Source organism: Oenanthe melanoleuca, chromosome 25 (assembly GCF_029582105.1).
Source record: "Oenanthe melanoleuca isolate GR-GAL-2019-014 chromosome 25, OMel1.0, whole genome shotgun sequence".
NCBI classification, from domain to species: Eukaryota; Metazoa; Chordata; class Aves; order Passeriformes; family Muscicapidae; genus Oenanthe; species Oenanthe melanoleuca.
In genome coordinates, this window is record NC_079358.1 from 2,687,509 (window position 1) to 2,705,257 (window position 17,749).

General features: G+C 48.8%; 1 protein-coding gene across 1 annotated transcript in view; it reads left to right on the forward strand.

Moving 5' to 3' along the window:
• NCSTN (nicastrin) overlaps window positions 1-17,749 on the forward strand; it is a 32,781-nt gene that overhangs the window by 13,238 nt on the left and 1,794 nt on the right. The window contains exons 8-16 of the mRNA XM_056509926.1: window positions 261-413; window positions 1,867-1,971; window positions 3,969-4,046; window positions 6,585-6,754; window positions 9,346-9,448; window positions 10,503-10,598; window positions 11,881-11,968; window positions 13,911-14,062; window positions 16,171-16,383. Coding sequence (XP_056365901.1) covers window positions 261-413; window positions 1,867-1,971; window positions 3,969-4,046; window positions 6,585-6,754; window positions 9,346-9,448; window positions 10,503-10,598; window positions 11,881-11,968; window positions 13,911-14,062; window positions 16,171-16,383 — 1,158 coding nt within the window. The remainder of the gene's footprint in view (window positions 1-260; window positions 414-1,866; window positions 1,972-3,968; window positions 4,047-6,584; window positions 6,755-9,345; window positions 9,449-10,502; window positions 10,599-11,880; window positions 11,969-13,910; window positions 14,063-16,170; window positions 16,384-17,749) is intronic.

Below are 17,749 nucleotides of genomic sequence, written 5' to 3' on the forward strand. Positions count from 1 at the left end.
TCTGTAACGTTCCCAGTATTTTTCTGGATCATTCCCAGTATTTTTCTGTAACATTCCCAGTATTTTCCAGGCTCATTCCCAGTATTTTCCTGGCTCATTCCCAGTATTTCCCCATTCCCAGGTGGACAGCCACTCCTTTTTCTGTCACATTCCCAGTATTTCTCTATAGCATTCCCAGTATTTTCCAGGCTCATTCCCAGTATTTTCCAGGCTCATTCCCAGTATTTTCCTGGCTCATTCCCAGTTTTTCCCACTCCCAGGTGGACAGCCACTCCTTTTTCTGGAACGTGGCCCCCGGGGCCGAGGCCGCGGTCGGTTCCTTCGTGTCGCTGCTGGCGGCTGCCCAGGCCCTGCAGGGAGCCCCGGGGGCCCAGCAGCTCCCCAGGAACGTCCTGTTCGTCTTCTTCCAGGGGGTGAGAGCTGGGGCTTCCCTGGGATCCACCCTGGCCCCAGATCCTCGGGATCTCAACCCCAAATCCATGGGATCAGCCCTACATCCTTGGGATCTCAACCCCAAATCCGTGGGATTTCAACCCCAAATCCTTGGGATCGGCCCCAAATCCGTGGGATTTCAGCCCCAAATCATCAGGATCAGCCCCAAATCCTCGGGATCTCCACCCCAAATCCTTGGGATCGGCCCCAAATCCATGGGATTGGCCCCAAATCCTTGGGATCTCAACCCCAAATCCTTGGGATCCCAGCCCCAAATCCATGGGATCAGCCCTACGTCCTTGGGATCTCAACCCCAAATCCTTGGGATTTCAACCCCAAATCCATGAGATTGGCCCCAGATCCTCGGGATCTCAACCCCAAATCCATGGCATCAGCCCTACATCCTTGGGATCTCAACCCCAAATCCTTGGGATCGGCCCCAAATCCATGGGATTTCAACCCCAAATCATCAGGATCAGCCCCAAATCCTTGGGATCTCCACCCCAAATCCTTGGGATCCCAGCCCCAAATCCACGGGATCAGCCCTACATCCTTGGGATCTCAACCCCAAATCCTTGGGATCCCAGCCCCAAATCCATGGGATCAGCCCTGCATCCTTGGGATCTCCACCCCAAATCCTTGGGATCGGCCCCAAATCCTTGGGATCTCAACCCCAAATCCTTGGGATCGGCCCCAAATCCGTGGGATTTCAGCCCCAAATCATCAGGATCAGCCCCAAATCCTCGGGATCTCCACCCCAAATCCTTGGGATCGGCCCCAAATCCTTGGGATCTCCACCCCAAATCCTTGGGATTTCAACCCCAAATCCTTGGGATCTGCCCCAAATCCTCAGGATCTCCACCCCAAATCCATGGGATTGGCCCCAAATCCTTGGGATTTCAACCCCAAATCCTCGGGATCAGCCCCAAGTCCTCGGGATCTCCACCCCAAATCTTTGGGATCAGCCCCAAATCCTCAGGATCTCAGCCCCAAATCCTCAGGATTGGCCCCAAATCCTTGGGATCTCCACCTCAAATACTTGGGATCTCCACCCCAAATCCTTGAGATCAGCCCCAAATCCTTGGGATCTCCACCCCAAATCCATGGGATTGGCCCCAAATCCTTGGGATTTCAACCCCAAATCCTCGGGATCTCCACCCCAAATCCTTGGGATCTGCCCCAAATCCTTGGGATTGGCCCCAAATCCTTGAGATCAGCCCCAAATCCTTAGGATCCCAGCCCTGGATCCCTGGGTTCAATCCCAGATCTCAGACCAGCTCTTGGGAAGGAGCTTTTCCCTTTTCCCTTTTCCCTTTTCCCTTTTCCCTTTTCCCTTTTTCCTTTCCTTTTCCCTTTCCCCTTTTCCCTTTTTCCATTTTCCCTTCCCCTTTCCCTCCCCACCCCCAGAATTCCGGGAATTTTCCTCTTTTCCAGGAAACCTTTGATTACATCGGCAGCTCCCGGCTGGTTTTTGACATGGAGCAGGAGAAATTCCCGCTGCGCCTGGAGAACATCGGGGCCTTCCTGGAGCTGGGCCAGGTCAGGCACATTCCAGAGGGAGCATTCCCAGGAATTCCAGAGGGAGCATTCCCAGGAATTCCAGAGGAAATATTCCCAAGAATTCCAGAGGAATCATTCCCAGGAATTCCAGAGGGAAGCATACCAGGAATTCCAGAGGGAAACATTCACAGGAATTCCAGGGGGAATATTCCCAAGAATTCCAGAGGAATCATTCCCAGGAATTCCAGAGGGAAACATTCCCAGGAATCCCAGATGGAGTATTCCCAGGAATTCCAGAGGGAAACATTCCCAGGAATTCCAGAGGGAAGCATACCAGGAATTCCAGAGGGAAACATTCCCAGGAATTCCAGAGGGATCATTCCCAGGAATTCCAGAGGGAGCATTCCCAGGAATTCCAGAGGGAAACATTCCCAGGAATTCCAGAGGGAGCATTCCCAGGAATTCCAGAGGGAAGCATACCAGGAATTCCACAGGGAGCATTCCCAGGAATTCCAGAGGGAAACATTCCCAGGAATCCCAGAGGGAAACATTCCCAGGAATCCCAGAGGGAGCATTCCCAGGAATCCCAGAGGGAAACATTCCCAGGAATTCCAGAGGGATCATTCCCAGGAATTCCAGAGGGAAGCATACCAGGAATTCCAGAGGGAACCATTCCCAGGAATTCCACAGGGAGCATTCCCAGGAATTCCACAGGGAGCATTCCCAGGAATCGCAGAGGGAGCATTCCCAGGAATCCCAGAGGGAAATATTCCCAGGAATTCCACAGGGAGCATTCCCAGGAATTCCACAGGGAGCATTCCCAGGAATCGCAGAGGGAGCATTCCCATGAATTCCAGAGGGAGCATTCCCAGGAATTCCAGAGGGAAACATTCCCAGGAATCCCAGAGGGAGCATTCCCAGGAATTCCAGAGGGAAACAATCCCAGGAATTCCAGAGGGATCATTCCCAGGAATTCCAGAGGGAATATTCCCAGGAATTCCAGAGGGAAACATTCCCAGGAATTCCAGAGGGAATATTCCCAGGAATTCCAGAGGGAGCATTCCCAGGAATTCCAGAGGGAAGCATGCCAGGAATTCCAGAGGGAAACATTCCCAGGAATTCCAGAGGGAGCATTCCCAGGAATCCCAGAGGGAAACATTCCCAGGAATTCCAGGGGGAATATTCCCAAGAATTCCAGAGGAATCATTCCCAGGAATTCCAGAGGGAAACATTCCCAGGAATTCCAGAGGAATCATTCCCAGGAATTCCAGAGGGAAACATTCCCAGGAATTCCAGAGGAATCATTCCCAGGAATTCCAGAGGGAACCATTCACAGGAATTCCAGAGGGATCATTCCCAGGAATTCCAGAGGGATCATTCCCAGGAATTCCAGAGGGAAACATTCCCAGGAATTCCAGAGGGAATATTCCCAAGAATTCCAGAGGAATCATTCCCAGGAATTCCAGAGGGAAGCATACCAGGAATTCCAGAGGGAACCATTCCCAGGAATTCCATAGGGAAACATTCCCAGGAATTCCAGTGGGAAACATTCCCAGGAATTCCAGAGGGAAACATTCCCAGGAATTCCAGAGGGAAACATTCCCAGGAATTCCAGAGGGAGCATTCCCAGGAATTCCAGAGGGATCATTCCCAGGAATTCCAGAGGGAGCATTCCCAGGGATTCCAGAGGGAATATTCCCAAGAATTCCAGAGGAATCATTCCCAGGAATTCCAGAGGGATCATTCCCAGGAATTCCAGTGGGAAACATTCCCAGGAATCCCAGAGCTGGGATTCCCTCCCAGGGGCTCCATTCCCCTGGAATTTACTAAATTTCCTCCAGAATTCCCTGAATTTCTTCCTAGAATTCCCTGAGTTTTTCCTGGAATTCCCTGAGTTCCCCCCCAAAATTCCCTGAATTTCCCCTGAAATTCGATGTGTTTCCCCTGGAATTCACTGGATTTTCCCAGGAATTCCCATCCCAGTGGGATTTTCCCAGAATTCCCATCCCAGGAGGATTTTTCCTGCTCTTTTCCAGGTTTCCCTCAGGAATGACTCCGTGCTCTGGATGCACACGGATCCCATTTCCCGCCAGAACCAATCCGTGGAATCCCAGGTGAGTCTGGAATCCCAGGAATGTTCCCATCCCAAAAAATCCCCACGAGCCTTTCCCAAAAAATCCAAGGTCTGACCCAATTCCTGGGTTATTCCCAGTAAAATCCAGGATCCTGGACAGGATTTCAGCTTCCCTGTGGGAATTCCATCCCAAATTCCCAATGGAAATTCCATCCCAAATTCCCAGTGGGAATTCCTTCCAAAATTCCCACTGGGAATTCCAACCTTTAAAATTCCCAGTGGGAATTCCATCACAAATTCCCAATGGAAATTCCATTCCTTCCAAATTCCCACTGGGAATTCCAATATTTCCAAATTCCCAATGGGAATTCTTTTCAAATTCCCAATGGAAATTCCATCCCAAATTCCCAATGGAAATTCCTTCCAAATTCTCAATGGGAATTCCATCCTAAATTCCCAGTGGGAATTCCATCCCAAATTCCCAATGGAAATTCCTTCCAAATTCTCAATGGGAATTCCATTCCTTCCAGATTCCCACTGGGAATTCCAATATTTCCAAATTCCCAATGGAAATTCCATCCCAGATTCCCACTGGGAATTCCATCCCAGATTCCCAATGGAAATTCCATTCCTTCCAAATTCCCAATGGGAATTCCATCCCAAATTCTCAATGGAAATTCCATTCCTTCCAAATTCTCACTGGGAATTCCAACTTTTCCAAATTCCCAATTGGAATTCCATCCCAAATTCCCAGTGGGAATTCCTTCCAAAATTCCCACTGGGAATTCCAACCTTTAAAATTCCCAGTGGGAATTCCATCACAAATTCCCAATGGAAATTCCATTCCTTCCAAATTCCCACTGGGAATTTCAATATTTCCAAATTCCCAATGGAAATTCTTTCCAAATTCCCACTGGGAATTCCATCTCGAATTCCATCCCAGATTCCCGATGGGAATTCCTTTCAAATTCCCAATGGAAATTCCATTCCTTCCAAATTCCCACTGGGAATTCCAATATTTCCAAATTCCCAATGGGAATTCTTTTCAAATTCCCAATGGAAATTCCATCCCAAATTCCCACTGGAAATTCCACCCCAAATTCCCACTGGAAATTCCATCCCAAATTCTCAATGGGAATTCCATCCTAAATTCCCACTGGGAATTCCATCCCAAATTCCCAATGGAAATTCCTTCCAAATTCTCAATGGGAATTCCATTCCTTCCAGATTCCCACTGGGAATTCCAATATTTCCAAATTCCCAATGGAAATTCCATCCCAGATTCCCACTGGGAATTCCATCCCAGATTCCCAATGGAAATTCCATTCCTTCCAAATTCCCAATGGGAATTCCATCCCAAATTCTCAATGGAAATTCCATTCCTTCCAAATTCTCACTGGGAATTCCAACTTTTCCAAATTCCCAATTGGAATTCCATCCCAAATTCCCAATTGGAATTCCAACCTTTCCAAATTCCCAATGGGAATTCCATCCCAAATTCCCACTGGGAATTCCAACCTTTAAAATTCCCACTGGGAATTCAAATCCTTCCAAATTCCCACTGGGAATTCTTTCCAAATTCTCACTGGGAATTCCATCCAAATTCCCAATTGAAATTCCAACCCAAATTCCCAATTGGAATTCCAACCTTTCCAAATTCCCAATGAGAATTCCATCCCCAGATTCCCACTGGGAATTCCATCCCAGATTCCCAATGGAAATTCCATTCCTTCCAAATTCCCAATGGGAATTCCATCCCAAATTCCCACTGGGAATTCCAACCTTTAAAATTCCCACTGGGAATTCAAATCCTTCCAAATTCCCACTGGGAATTCTTTCCAAATTCTCACTGGGAATTCCATCCAAATTCCCAATTGAAATTCCAACCCAAATTCCCAATTGGAATTCCAACCTTTCCAAATTCCCAATGAGAATTCCATCCCCAGATTCCCACTGGGAATTCCATCCCAGATTCCCAATGGAAATTCCATTCCTTCCAAATTCCCAATGGGAATTCCATCCCAAATTCCCACTGGGAATTCCAACCTTTAAAATTCCCACTGGGAATTCAAATCCTTCCAAATTCCCACTGGGAATTCTTTCCAAATTCTCACTGGGAATTCCATCCAAATTCCCAATTGGAATTCCATCCCAAATTCCCAATTGGAATTCCAACCTTTCCAAATTCCCAATGGGAATTCCATCCCAAATTCCCACTGGGAATTCCAACCTTTAAAATTCCCACTGGGAATTCAAATCCTTCCAAATTCCCACTGGGAATTCTTTCCAAATTCTCACTGGGAATTCCATCCAAATTCCCAATTGAAATTCCATCCCAAATTCCCAATTGGAATTCCAACCTTTCCAAATTCCCAATGAGAATTCCATCCCAAATTCCCACTGGGAATTCCACCCCAACCCTCCCCGTTGCTGATCCCAAATTCTGTTTTCCATGGATATTCCAACCACAAATCCCAGATTTCCAGCAGGGTTTCAACTCTTTGCTTGTCCCCCATCCCAGAACCCTCTGGAATTCCCGGAATTCCCAACATTCCCAACATTCCCTGTCCTTTTCCAGGTGCAGAATCTCCTGGATGTGCTCCGCAGCTCCAGCTCCGGCTCCAACGTTTCCCTGCAGGATCCGGGGTTTTCCCAGCCCCTCCCCCCCTCGTCATTCCAGAGGTTCCTGAGATCCCGGAATATTCCAGGGGTGGTGCTGAGCGACCACCGGACAGCGTTCCACAACAGGTGGGAATTCTGGGAATAATGGGAATTCTGGGATCATTCTGGGATTCTGAGGATTGTGGGAATTCTGGGATTCTGGGGATTCTGGGATTCTGGGAATTCTGGGATAATTCTGGGGATTCTGGGAATTCTGGGATAATTCTGGGATTCTGAGGATTATGGGAATTCTGGGATTCTGGGAATTCTGGGATTCTGGGGATAATTCTGGGATTCTGGGAATTCTGGGATAATTCTGAGATTCTGAGGATTATGGGAATTCTGGGATTCTGGGATTTCTGGGAATTCTGGGATTCTGGGATTCTGGGAATTCGGGGATTCTGGGGATTCTGGGATAATTCTGGGATTCTGAGGATTCTGGGAATTCTGGGATTCTGGGGATTCGGGGATTCTGGGGATTCTGGGGATTCTGGGAATTCTGGGGATTCTGGGAATTCTGGGATAATTCTGGGGATTCTGGGAATTCTGGGAATTCTGGGATTCTGGGAATTCTGGGGATTCTGGGATAATTCTGGGATAATTCTGGGATTCTGAGGATTCTGGGAATTCTGGGATTCTGGGAATTCTGAGGATTCTGGGAATTCTGGGAATTCTGGGATAATTCTGGGGATTCTGGGAATTCTGAGGATTCTGGGAATTCTGGGATTCTGGGGATTCTGGGATAATTCTGGGATTCTGAGGATTATGAGAATTCTGGGATTCTGGGAATTCCAGGGATTCTGGGATTCTGAGAATTCTGGATCAGGTAAAAAAAGGGAATTCTGGGGATTCTGGGAATTCTGGGAATTCTGGAGCAGGTAAAAAAAAGGGAAATCTGGGAATTCCGAGAATTCTGGGAATTCCAGATCAGGTAAAAAAATTGGGGAATCTGTGCATTCTGGGAGTTCCGGGAATTCTGGGATTCTGGAACAGGTGAAAAAAACCAGGAATTCTGGGAATTCTGGGAATTCTGGGGATTACAGAGAATTCTGGGATAATTCTGGGGATTCTGGGAATTCTGGGATGATTCTGGGAATTCTGGATCAGGTAAAATAAAAGGGAAATCTGTGCATTCTGGGAATTCTGGGAATTCTGGGACTCTGGAACAGGTGAAAAAAATGGGAATTCTGGGATAATTCTGAGGATTCTGGGAATTCTGGGGATAATTCTGGGAATTCCAGGAATTCTGGGAATAACGGGAATTCTGGGATTCTGGGGATTCTGGGAATTCTGGATCAGGTGCTAAAACAGGATTTCTGGGAATTCCTGGAATTCTGGGAATTCCGGATCAGGTAAAAAAAGAGGGAAATCTGTGCATTCTGTGATTCTGGGAATTCTGGGGATTCTGGGAATTCCAGGGATTTCTGGGATTCTGGGATAATTCTGGGGATTCTGGGAATTCTGGGGATTCTGGGGATTCTGGGATTCTGGACCAGTTAAAAAAGAAAGGAATTCTGGGAATTTTGGGAAGTCCGGGATTCTGGATCAGGTGAAAAAAGGGGAATTATGGGAATTCTGGGATTCTGAAGCAGGTGAAAAACTGGGAATTCTGGGATTCTGGATCAGGTTAAAAAAAGTGAGTTCTGCAAATTCCAGGAATTCCGGCGATTCTGGGATTCCAGAGCTGGTAAAAAAAATCTGAATTTTGGGAATTATGGGGAGTCTGGGAATTCCAGATCAGGTGAAAAAATGGGAATTCTGGGACAGGTAAAAAAATTGGCAATTCTGGGAATTCCAGAAGAGGTAAAAAAAATCTGGAATAGCAGGAATTCTGGAACAGGTACAAATCTGGGAATTCCAATGGGATTTCAGCTTCCCATGGGAATCCCATCCCAAAAAAAAAAACCCCGGGATGGGGCCTGGTTCCCTTTTCCAAGGGAAAATCCGGGATTTTTGAACCCAATTCCGCCGTTCCCGTGGGAATCCTGTGTGGTGGGAATTCTGGGAATGCTCGGAGAAGCGCGAGGGAATTGCTCGGACAGGCGAGAGGAAAATTCCGGAGTTTTTTTTTTTTTTTGTTTTTTATTTTTTTTTGGGAGAAGATTCCTGGCCCCGAGCCCGGGAGGAGCCGGAGCCGCAGCTGCGCTCCCGGAATTTTTCATGGGATTATTTTGGGATGTTCCCTCTCTAATTCCAAGATTTTTTTTTTTTGGTTTTTTTTATTTTGGGATCATCCCCCCCCCGTGACCCCCAATCCAACTTTTCCAAAGGAGTTTTGGGAATTCCAAAAACGCCAAATCCCAATTCTGGGATTCCTTTGGGATCATCCTGGATTTCCCATGGATGTGAAAATTTGGAATTCCCAACTGGAATTGCATTAATTAATAATGAATCATTAATTGATAAAGCCCATTGGAATTCCAATCTTTTCTTTGGATCCATCAGGAATTTTTTCTTCCCAGCTCATGGAATGGTCTCTGAAATTCCAGCCTGGAAAATCCCTGGAATTCCAACCAGAAAACTTTTGGAAGAGGAAATTCCAAACCCTCATTGTTAATCCTGGAAAATCTCTCAGGAGCAGCTTTGGAATTCCGGGATCCTTTTCCCAGCAGGATTTTCCCTCTGGGATGGGAATTCCCAGCCCAATCCTGGATTTTTTTCCTGGTTTTTATTCCCAGGTATTTCCAGAGCATCTACGACACGGCCGAGAACATTGGGATGAGTTATCCCGAGGGATTGAGTCCGGAGGAGAGGCTGGAATTCGTCACTGACACTGCCAAGGTCCCTGCAGGGCAGAATTCCAGGAATTCCTGGGATTTGGGATCGTGGGGAATTCCTAGGAGTCGGAATTCCTGGGATTTGGGAGCTGGGATTTGGGATCCAGGGATTCTTGGGATTCAGGATCTGGGATTTGGGATCGTGGGGAATTCCTGGGAGTCGGAATTCCTGGGATTTGGGATCATGGGGGAATTCCTGGGAGTTGGAATTCCAGGAAATTCCTGGGATTCAGGATCTGGGATCTGGGATTTGTGGATTCCTGGGAGTCGGAATTCCTGGAAATTCCTGGGATTTGGGATCATGGGGAATTCCTGGGAGTCAGGATTCCTGGGATTTGGGATCGTGGGGGGTTCCTGGGAGTTGGAATTCCTGGAAATTTCTGGGATTCAGGAGCTGGGATTTGGGATCCAGACGTTTTTGGGATTTGGGATCCAGGGATTTTTGGGATTCAGGATCTGGGATTTGGGATCCAGGGGAATTCCTGGGAATCGAGATCTGGGAATTCCTGGGATTTGGGATCTGGAATTTGGGATCCTGGATGTTCCTGGGTTTTGGGGTCTGGGAATTCCTGGGATTTGGGAGCTGGGATTTGGGATTCCGGAATTCCTGGAAGGAATCCAGGGGTTTGGGATCTGGGAATTCTTGGGATTTAAGAGCTGGGATTTGGGACTCAAGGAATTCCTGGGATTTGAGATCTGGGATTTGGGATCCAGGGGAATTCGTGGGATTCAGGATTTGGGATTTGGGATTTGGGTGGGAATGGGAATTGGAAGAGAGGGAGAGGGGGGAAAAGTGGGAAAAGGCAGAAAAATGTGGGAAGGGGCTGGGAGGAATTTGGGATTGGGAGGAAAAGCTTGGAAAAGGAGCAGGAATAAATCCCGAGGAATTTGGGAATGGGGAGATGGTGGGAAAAGGGTTGGGAATGAACCCTGAGGGGGGAAATCCAGGAATAAGGGCAGGAAGGATCTGGGAGTGTTGGGATCCTGGCTGCAGATCCCGGCTGTTATCCCAGGAATTCCCAGAATTCCCAGGAATTCCCGGAATTCCCATTTTGCAGGCGCTGGCCGAGGTGAGCACGCTGCTGGCCCGGGCTCTGTTCGCTCTGGCCGGGGGAACTGGCAGCACTGAGAGCATCAGGGCAGATCCCAAAACGGTAGGAATGCTGGAATTCCGGGAATTCTGGGAATTCTGGGGTGGGGATCCACAGCTTTCCTGGAACGCCTGATTTTCCTGGAGTCACTGGAATTAGAATCCCTGATTTTCCTGGAATTAGTGTCCCTGATTTCCCTGGAATTAGTGTCCCTGCTTTTCCTGGAATTAGTGTCCCTGATTTTCCTGAAATTCCTGGAATTAGAATCCCCAATTTCCCTGGAATTAGTATCCCTGATTTTCCTGAAATTCCTGGAATTAGAATCCCCAATTTCCCTGGAATTATAATCCCTGATTTTCCTGAAATTCCTGGGATTAGAATCCCCAATTTCCCTGGAATTAGAATCCCTGATTTTCCTGAAATTCCTGGGATTAGAATCCCTGATTTTCCTGGAATTAGTATCCCCAGTTTTCATGAAATCCCTGGAATTAGAAACACGATTTTTTTCTGGGATTAGAATCTTCCATTTACCTGAAATCCCTGGAATTAGAATCCCCAATTTCCCTGGAATTATAATCCCTGATTTTCCTGAAATTCCTGGAATTAGAATCCCCAATTTCCCTGGAATTAGTATCCCTGATTTTCCTGAAATCCCTGGAATTAGAATCCCCAATTTCCCTGGAATTAGAATCCCTGATTTTCCTGAAATCCCTGGAATTAGAAACACGATTTTTTTCTGGGATTAGAATCTTCCATTTACCTGAAATCCCTGGAATTAGAATCCCCAATTTCCCTGGAATTAGAATCCCTGATTTTCCTGAAATTCCTGGGATTAGAATCCCCAATTTCCCTGGAATTATAATCCCTGATTTTCCTGAAATTCCTGGGATTAGAATCCCCAGTTTTCCTGGAATTAGTATCCTTGATTTTCCTGAAATTCCTGGGATTAGAATCCCCAATTTCCCTGGAATTATAATCCCTGATTTTCCTGAAATTCCTGGGATTAGAATCCCCAGTTTTCCTGGAATTAGTATCCTTGATTTTCCTGAAATTCCTGGGATTAGAATCCCCAATTTCCCTGGAATTAGTATCCCCAGTTTTCATGAAATCTGTGGAATTAGAATTCCTAATTTCTCTGGAATTAGTATCCCTGATTTTCCTGAAATTCCTGGGATTAGAATCCCCAATTTCCCTGGGATCCCTGGACCTGAAATCCCTGGAATTAGAATCCCCAATTTTCCTGGAACTGGAATCTCTGGACCTGAAATCCCTGGAATTAGAATCCCAAATTTCCCTGGGATCCCCAGTCCCAGCCCTGTCCCACAGAATTCCCACTTTTTTCCAGGTGACCCGGCTGCTCTATGGATTCCTGCTCAACTCCAACAATTCCTGGTTCCAGTCCCTGATCAAACCTGACCAGAAGGGAATCCTGGGTGAGGCAACCTTGGAATCCAACATTCCTGATTTTCCAGCTGGAATTCCCACTTTTCTGTCCTTAATCCCTGCTTTTCCAGCTACCATTCCCAGCTGTAATTCCCATTTTTCTTGCTTGTCATTCCAGTTTTTCCTGCGTGTGATACCCATGAGCTGCAATTCCCATTTTTCCCATCTGTAATTCCCATCTTTCCTGCCTGCCATTCCCATTTTTTCTCATCTCTAATCCCACTCTAATTCCCATTTTTCCTGGCTGGGATTCCCTGACCCACAATTCCCATTCCTATTTTTCCCATTTTTCCCATTGTTTTTCTATGTTTTTCCCATTATTTTTCCCATTGTTCCAGGCCCATTCCCCCAGCACTACATGGCCGTGTTCCATTTTTCCCATTATTTTTCCCATCATTTTTCCATGTTTTTCCCATTTTTCCAGGCCCCTTTCCCCAGCACTATGTGACCCTGTTCCCATTCCCATTTTTCCATGTTTTTCCATTATTTTTCCATGGTTTTCCTGTTGTTCCAGGCCCCTTTCCCTAGCACTATGTGGCTGTGTTCCCATTCCCATTTTCCCATGGTTTTCCCATTATTTTTCCCATTATTTTCCCTGATTATTTTTCCCATATTTTTCCCACTATTTTTCCCATTATTTTTCCCATTTTTCCTGTTGTTTTTCCCATTTTTCCAGGCCAGTTCCCCCAACACTACCTGGCCCTGTTCCCATTCCCATTTTTCCCGTTTTTCCCATTATTTTCCATATTTTCCAGACCCCTTTCCCCAGCAGTATTTGATCATGTTCCCATTTCCGTTTTTCCATGTTTTCCCATTATTTTCCCATTATTTTCCCATCATTTTTCCATGTTTTTCCCATTTTTCCAGGCCCCTTTCCCCAGCACTATTTGATCATGTTCCCATTCCCATTTTTCCATGTTTTTCCCATTATTTTTCTATATTTTTCCATGTTTTCCAGGCCCATTCCCCCAGCACTACCTGGCCCTGTTCCCATTCCCATTTTTCTGGGTTTTTCCATGTTTTTCCCATTTTTCCAGGCCCCTTTCCCCAGCACTATGTGACCCTGTTCCCATTCCCGTTTTTCCATGTTTTCCCATTATTTTCCCATTATTTTTCCATGTTTTCCAGGCCCCTTTCCCCAGCACTATTTGATCGTGTTCCCATTCCCATTTTTCCATGTTTTTCCCATTATTTTCCCATTATTTTCCCATTATTTTCCCATCATTTTTCCATATTTTTCCATGTTTTCCAGGCCCGTTTCCCCAGCACTACGTGGCCACATTCCCATTCCCATTTTTCCCGTTTTCCCATTATTTTTCCATAATTTTCCCATTATTTTTCCATGTTTTCCAGGCCCCTTTCCCCTGTACTACGTGGCCCCGTTACCATTCCCATTTTTCCATGTTTTCCCATTATTTTTCCATGTTTTTCCCGTTGTTCCAGTCCTGTTCCCCCAGCACTACCTGGCCCTGTTCCCATTGCCTTTTTTCCCGTTTTTCCCATTATTTTTCCAATTATTTTTCCCATTATTTTTCCCATTTTTACAGGCCCCTTTCCCCAGCACTATATGGCCATGTTCCCATTCCTGTTTTCCCATTATTTTTCCATGTTTTCCCCATTATTTTCCCATTATTTTTCCCGTTGTTCCAGGCCCATTCCCCCAACACTACCTGGCCCTGTTCCCATTCCTGTTTTTCCATGTTTTTCCATGTTTTTCCCATTTTTCCAGGCCCTTTCCCCAGCACTACCTGGCCCTGTTCCCATTCCTGTTTTCCCATTATTTTTCCATGTTTTCCCCATTATTTTCCCATTATTTTTCCCGTTGTTCCAGGCCCTTTCCCCAGCACTACCTGGCCCTGTTCCCATTCCTGTTTTCCCATGTTTTTCCCATTATTTTTCCTGTTTTTCCCATCATTTTTCCATGTTTTCCAGGCCCGTTTCCCCAGCACTACGTGGCTGTGACCAGCCCCACCAACACCACGCAGCTGCTGCAGGCTGTGCTGGCCAACCTGACCGGGAGCAGGGTGAACCTGAGCCGGGAGGAGTGCCAGGATCCCGGGAAAACCCCGGGGCTGCAGCCTGAGGTGGGGCTGGGATTTGGGATTTGGGATAATGGGATTGGGGCCAGGATCCCGGGAAAACCCCGGGGCTGCAGCCCGAGGTGATCCTGGGATTTGGGATTTGGGATAATGGGATTGGGGTCAGGATCCCGGGAAAACCCCGGGGCTGCAGCCTGAGGTGGGGCTGGGATAATGGGATTTGGGATTTGGGATTTGGGATTTGGGATTTGGGATAATGGGATTGGGGCCAGGATCCTGGAAAACCCCGGGGCTGCAGCCAGAGGTGATCCTGGGATTTGGGATAACAGGGATTTGGGATTTGGGATTTGGGATAATGGGATTGGGGCCAGGATCCTGGAAAAAACCCCGGGGCTGCAGCCTGAGGTGGGGCTATGGGATAACAGGGATTTGGGATTTGGGATAACAGGGATTTGGGATTTGGGATTGGGGCCAGGATCCTGAGAAAACCCCGGGGCTGCAGCCTGAGGTGGGGCTGGGATTTTGGGATAACAGGGATTTGGGATTTGGGATAACAGGGATTTGGGATTTGGGATAATGGGATTGGGGCCAGGATCCCGGGAAAAACCCGGGGCTGCAGCCTGAGGTGGGATTTGGGATAATGGGATTGGGGCCAGGATCCTGGAAAACTCCAGGGCTGCAGCCTGAGGTGGGGCTGGGATTTGGGATTTGGGATTTGGGATTTGGGATAACAGGGATTTGGGATTTGGGATAACAGGGATTTGGGATTTGGGATAATGGGATTGGGGCCAGGATCCGGGAAAACCCCGGGGCTGCAGCCTGAGGTGAGTCTGGGATAATGGGATTGGGATTTGGGATTGGGATGAGATTGGAGCCAGAAACCTGGGGAAAAAACCCATTTTCCTATGTGCAATTCCCATTTTTCCCTGTACAATTCCCATTTCCACTGTACAATCCCCATTTCCCATGTGCAAGTCCCATTTTCCCTGTACAATTCCTGTTTCCCAGCTATAATTCCCATTTCCCAGCTGTAATTCCCATTTCCTTGCACATTTCCCAGCTGTAATTCCATTTCCCAGCTGTAATTTTGTTTTTCCCTGCCCTATTCCCATTTCCCATATACAATTCCCATTTCCCATATACAATTCCCATTTCCCAGCTTAATTCCCATTTTTCCCTGCCCCATATACAATTCCCATTTCCCATGTCCAATTCCCATTTCCCAGCTCTAACCCCGTTTCCCCCTGCCCCATTCCCATTTCCCATATACAATTCCCATTTCCCATATACATTTCCCATTTCCCAGCTGTAATCCCATTTTTCCCTGCCCATTTCCCATTTCCCAGCTGTAATTCCATTTTTCCCTGCCCATTTCCCATTTCCCAGCTGTGATCCCGTTTCCCCCTGCCCTTTCCCATTTCCCATATACAATTCCCATTTCCCATATACAATTCCCATTTCCCAGCTGTAATTTTGTTGTTCCCAGCTCTAACCCCATTTCCCCCTGCCCTATTCCCATTTCCCATATACAATTCCCATTTCCCAGCTGTAATTCCCATTTCCCATGTACAATTTCCATTTCCCAGCTGTAATCCCATTTTTCCCTGCCCTATTCCCATTTCCCTTATACAATTCCCATTTCCCAGCTGTAATTCCCATTTCCCTTATACATTTCCCATTTCCCAGCTGTAATCCCATTTTTCCCTGCCCTATTCCCATTTCCCTTATACAATTCCCATTTCCCATATACAATTCCCATTTCCCTATACATTTCCCATTTCCCAGCTGTAATCCCATTTTTCCCTGCCCTGTTCCCATTTCCCAGCTGTAATTCCCATTTCCCAGCTGTCCAATTCCCATTTCCCAGCTGTAATTCCCATTTCCCTGCCCATTTCCCATTTCCCAGCTGTAATCCCATTTTTCCCTGCCCATTTCCCATTTCCCAGCTCTAATCCCCATTTCCCTGCCCATTTCCCATTTCCTAGCTGTAATCCCATTTTCCCCTGCCCTATTCCCATTTCCCTTATACAATTCCCATTTCCCAGCTGTAATCCCATTTTTCCCTGCCCATTTCCCATTTCCCAGCTGTAATTCCCATTTCTTCCCTGCCCATTCCCCATTTCCCAGCTCTAACCCCGTTCCCCCTTTCCCAGCTGTTCGAGTACTGGTGGGTGCAGGGCCCCCTGCAGCCCAACTCCTCGTCGCGTGCCGCGGGCTGCGTGCGCTCGTCCGTCCGTCTGTCCCCCGCGCTGTCCCCGGCCTTCGAGCTGCGCCGCTGGGACTCGCGCGAGTTCTCCACCTGGACCGAGAGCCGCTGGAAGGACATCCGGGCACGCATCTTCCTGGTGGCCAGCAGGGAGCTGGAGGTGGCACTGGGGACGGGGACACTGGGACGGGGACACAGGGACAGCCAGGGGACACTGGGGCAGGGACACAGGGACACTGGGACACTGGGACACTGGGACGGGGACACTGGGACACTGGGACACTGGGACACTGGGGCAGGGACACTGGGACACCCAGGGGACACAGGGACAGCCAGGGGACACAGGGACACTGGGACGGGGACACTGGGACACTGGGGCAGGGACACTGGGACGGGGACACAGGGACAGCCAGGGGACACAGGGAGACTGGGACACTAGGACAGGGACACTGGGACGGGGACACGGGGAGGGGGACACTGGGACACCCGGGGACACGACACTGGGACGGGGACACTGGGACACCCAGGGGACACAGGGACAGCCAGGGGACACAGGGACACTGGGATGGGGACACAGGGACACCCAGGGGACACAGGGACACCCAGGGGACACAGGGACACTGGGAGGGGACACTGGGACACTGGGACGGGGACACTGGGACAGGGACACTGGGACACTGGGACAGGGACACTGGGTCACCCAGGGGACACAGGGACAGCCCAGGGGACACAGGGACAGCTCAGGGGACACAGGGACACTGGGATGGGACACTGGGCTGGGACGGGGACACAGGGCCCAGGGGACACTGGGACACCCAGGGGACACAGGGACACTGGGACGGGGACACAGGGACACTGGGACAGGGACACAGGGACACCCAGGGGACACAGGGACACAGGGAGGGGGACACAGGGACACCCAGGGGACACAGGGACACTGGGGCAGGGACACTGGGACACTGGGACGGGGACACTGGGACACCCAGGGGACACAGGGACACTGGGACACCCAGGGGACACAGGGAGGGGGACACAGGGACACCCAGGGGACACAGGGACAGGGACACTGGGGTGGGACAGGGACACAGGGATGGGGTCACGGGGAGGGGACACAGGGACACAGAGGGGACACAGGGATGGGACAGGGACACAGAGGGTACAGGGACACTGGGATGGGGTCACAGGGACACAGGGATGGGACACAGGGACAGGGGACAGGGACACAGAGGGGACACAGGGATGGGGACACAGGGACACAGAGGGGACAGGGACACAGGGATGGGGACACCCAGGGGACAGGGGTGGACACGGGGACAGGGACACAGAGGGGACAGGGACAGGGACACAGGGATGGGGCAGGGATGGGGACACTGAGGGGACATAGGGGACACAGGGACAGGGAGGGGGACACTGGGACACAGGGAGGGGACAGGGATGGGGATACTGGGACAGAGGGATGAGGACACAAGGGACAGGGATGAACACAGGGAGATGGGGATGGGGACACAGGGACACAGCGGGGACAC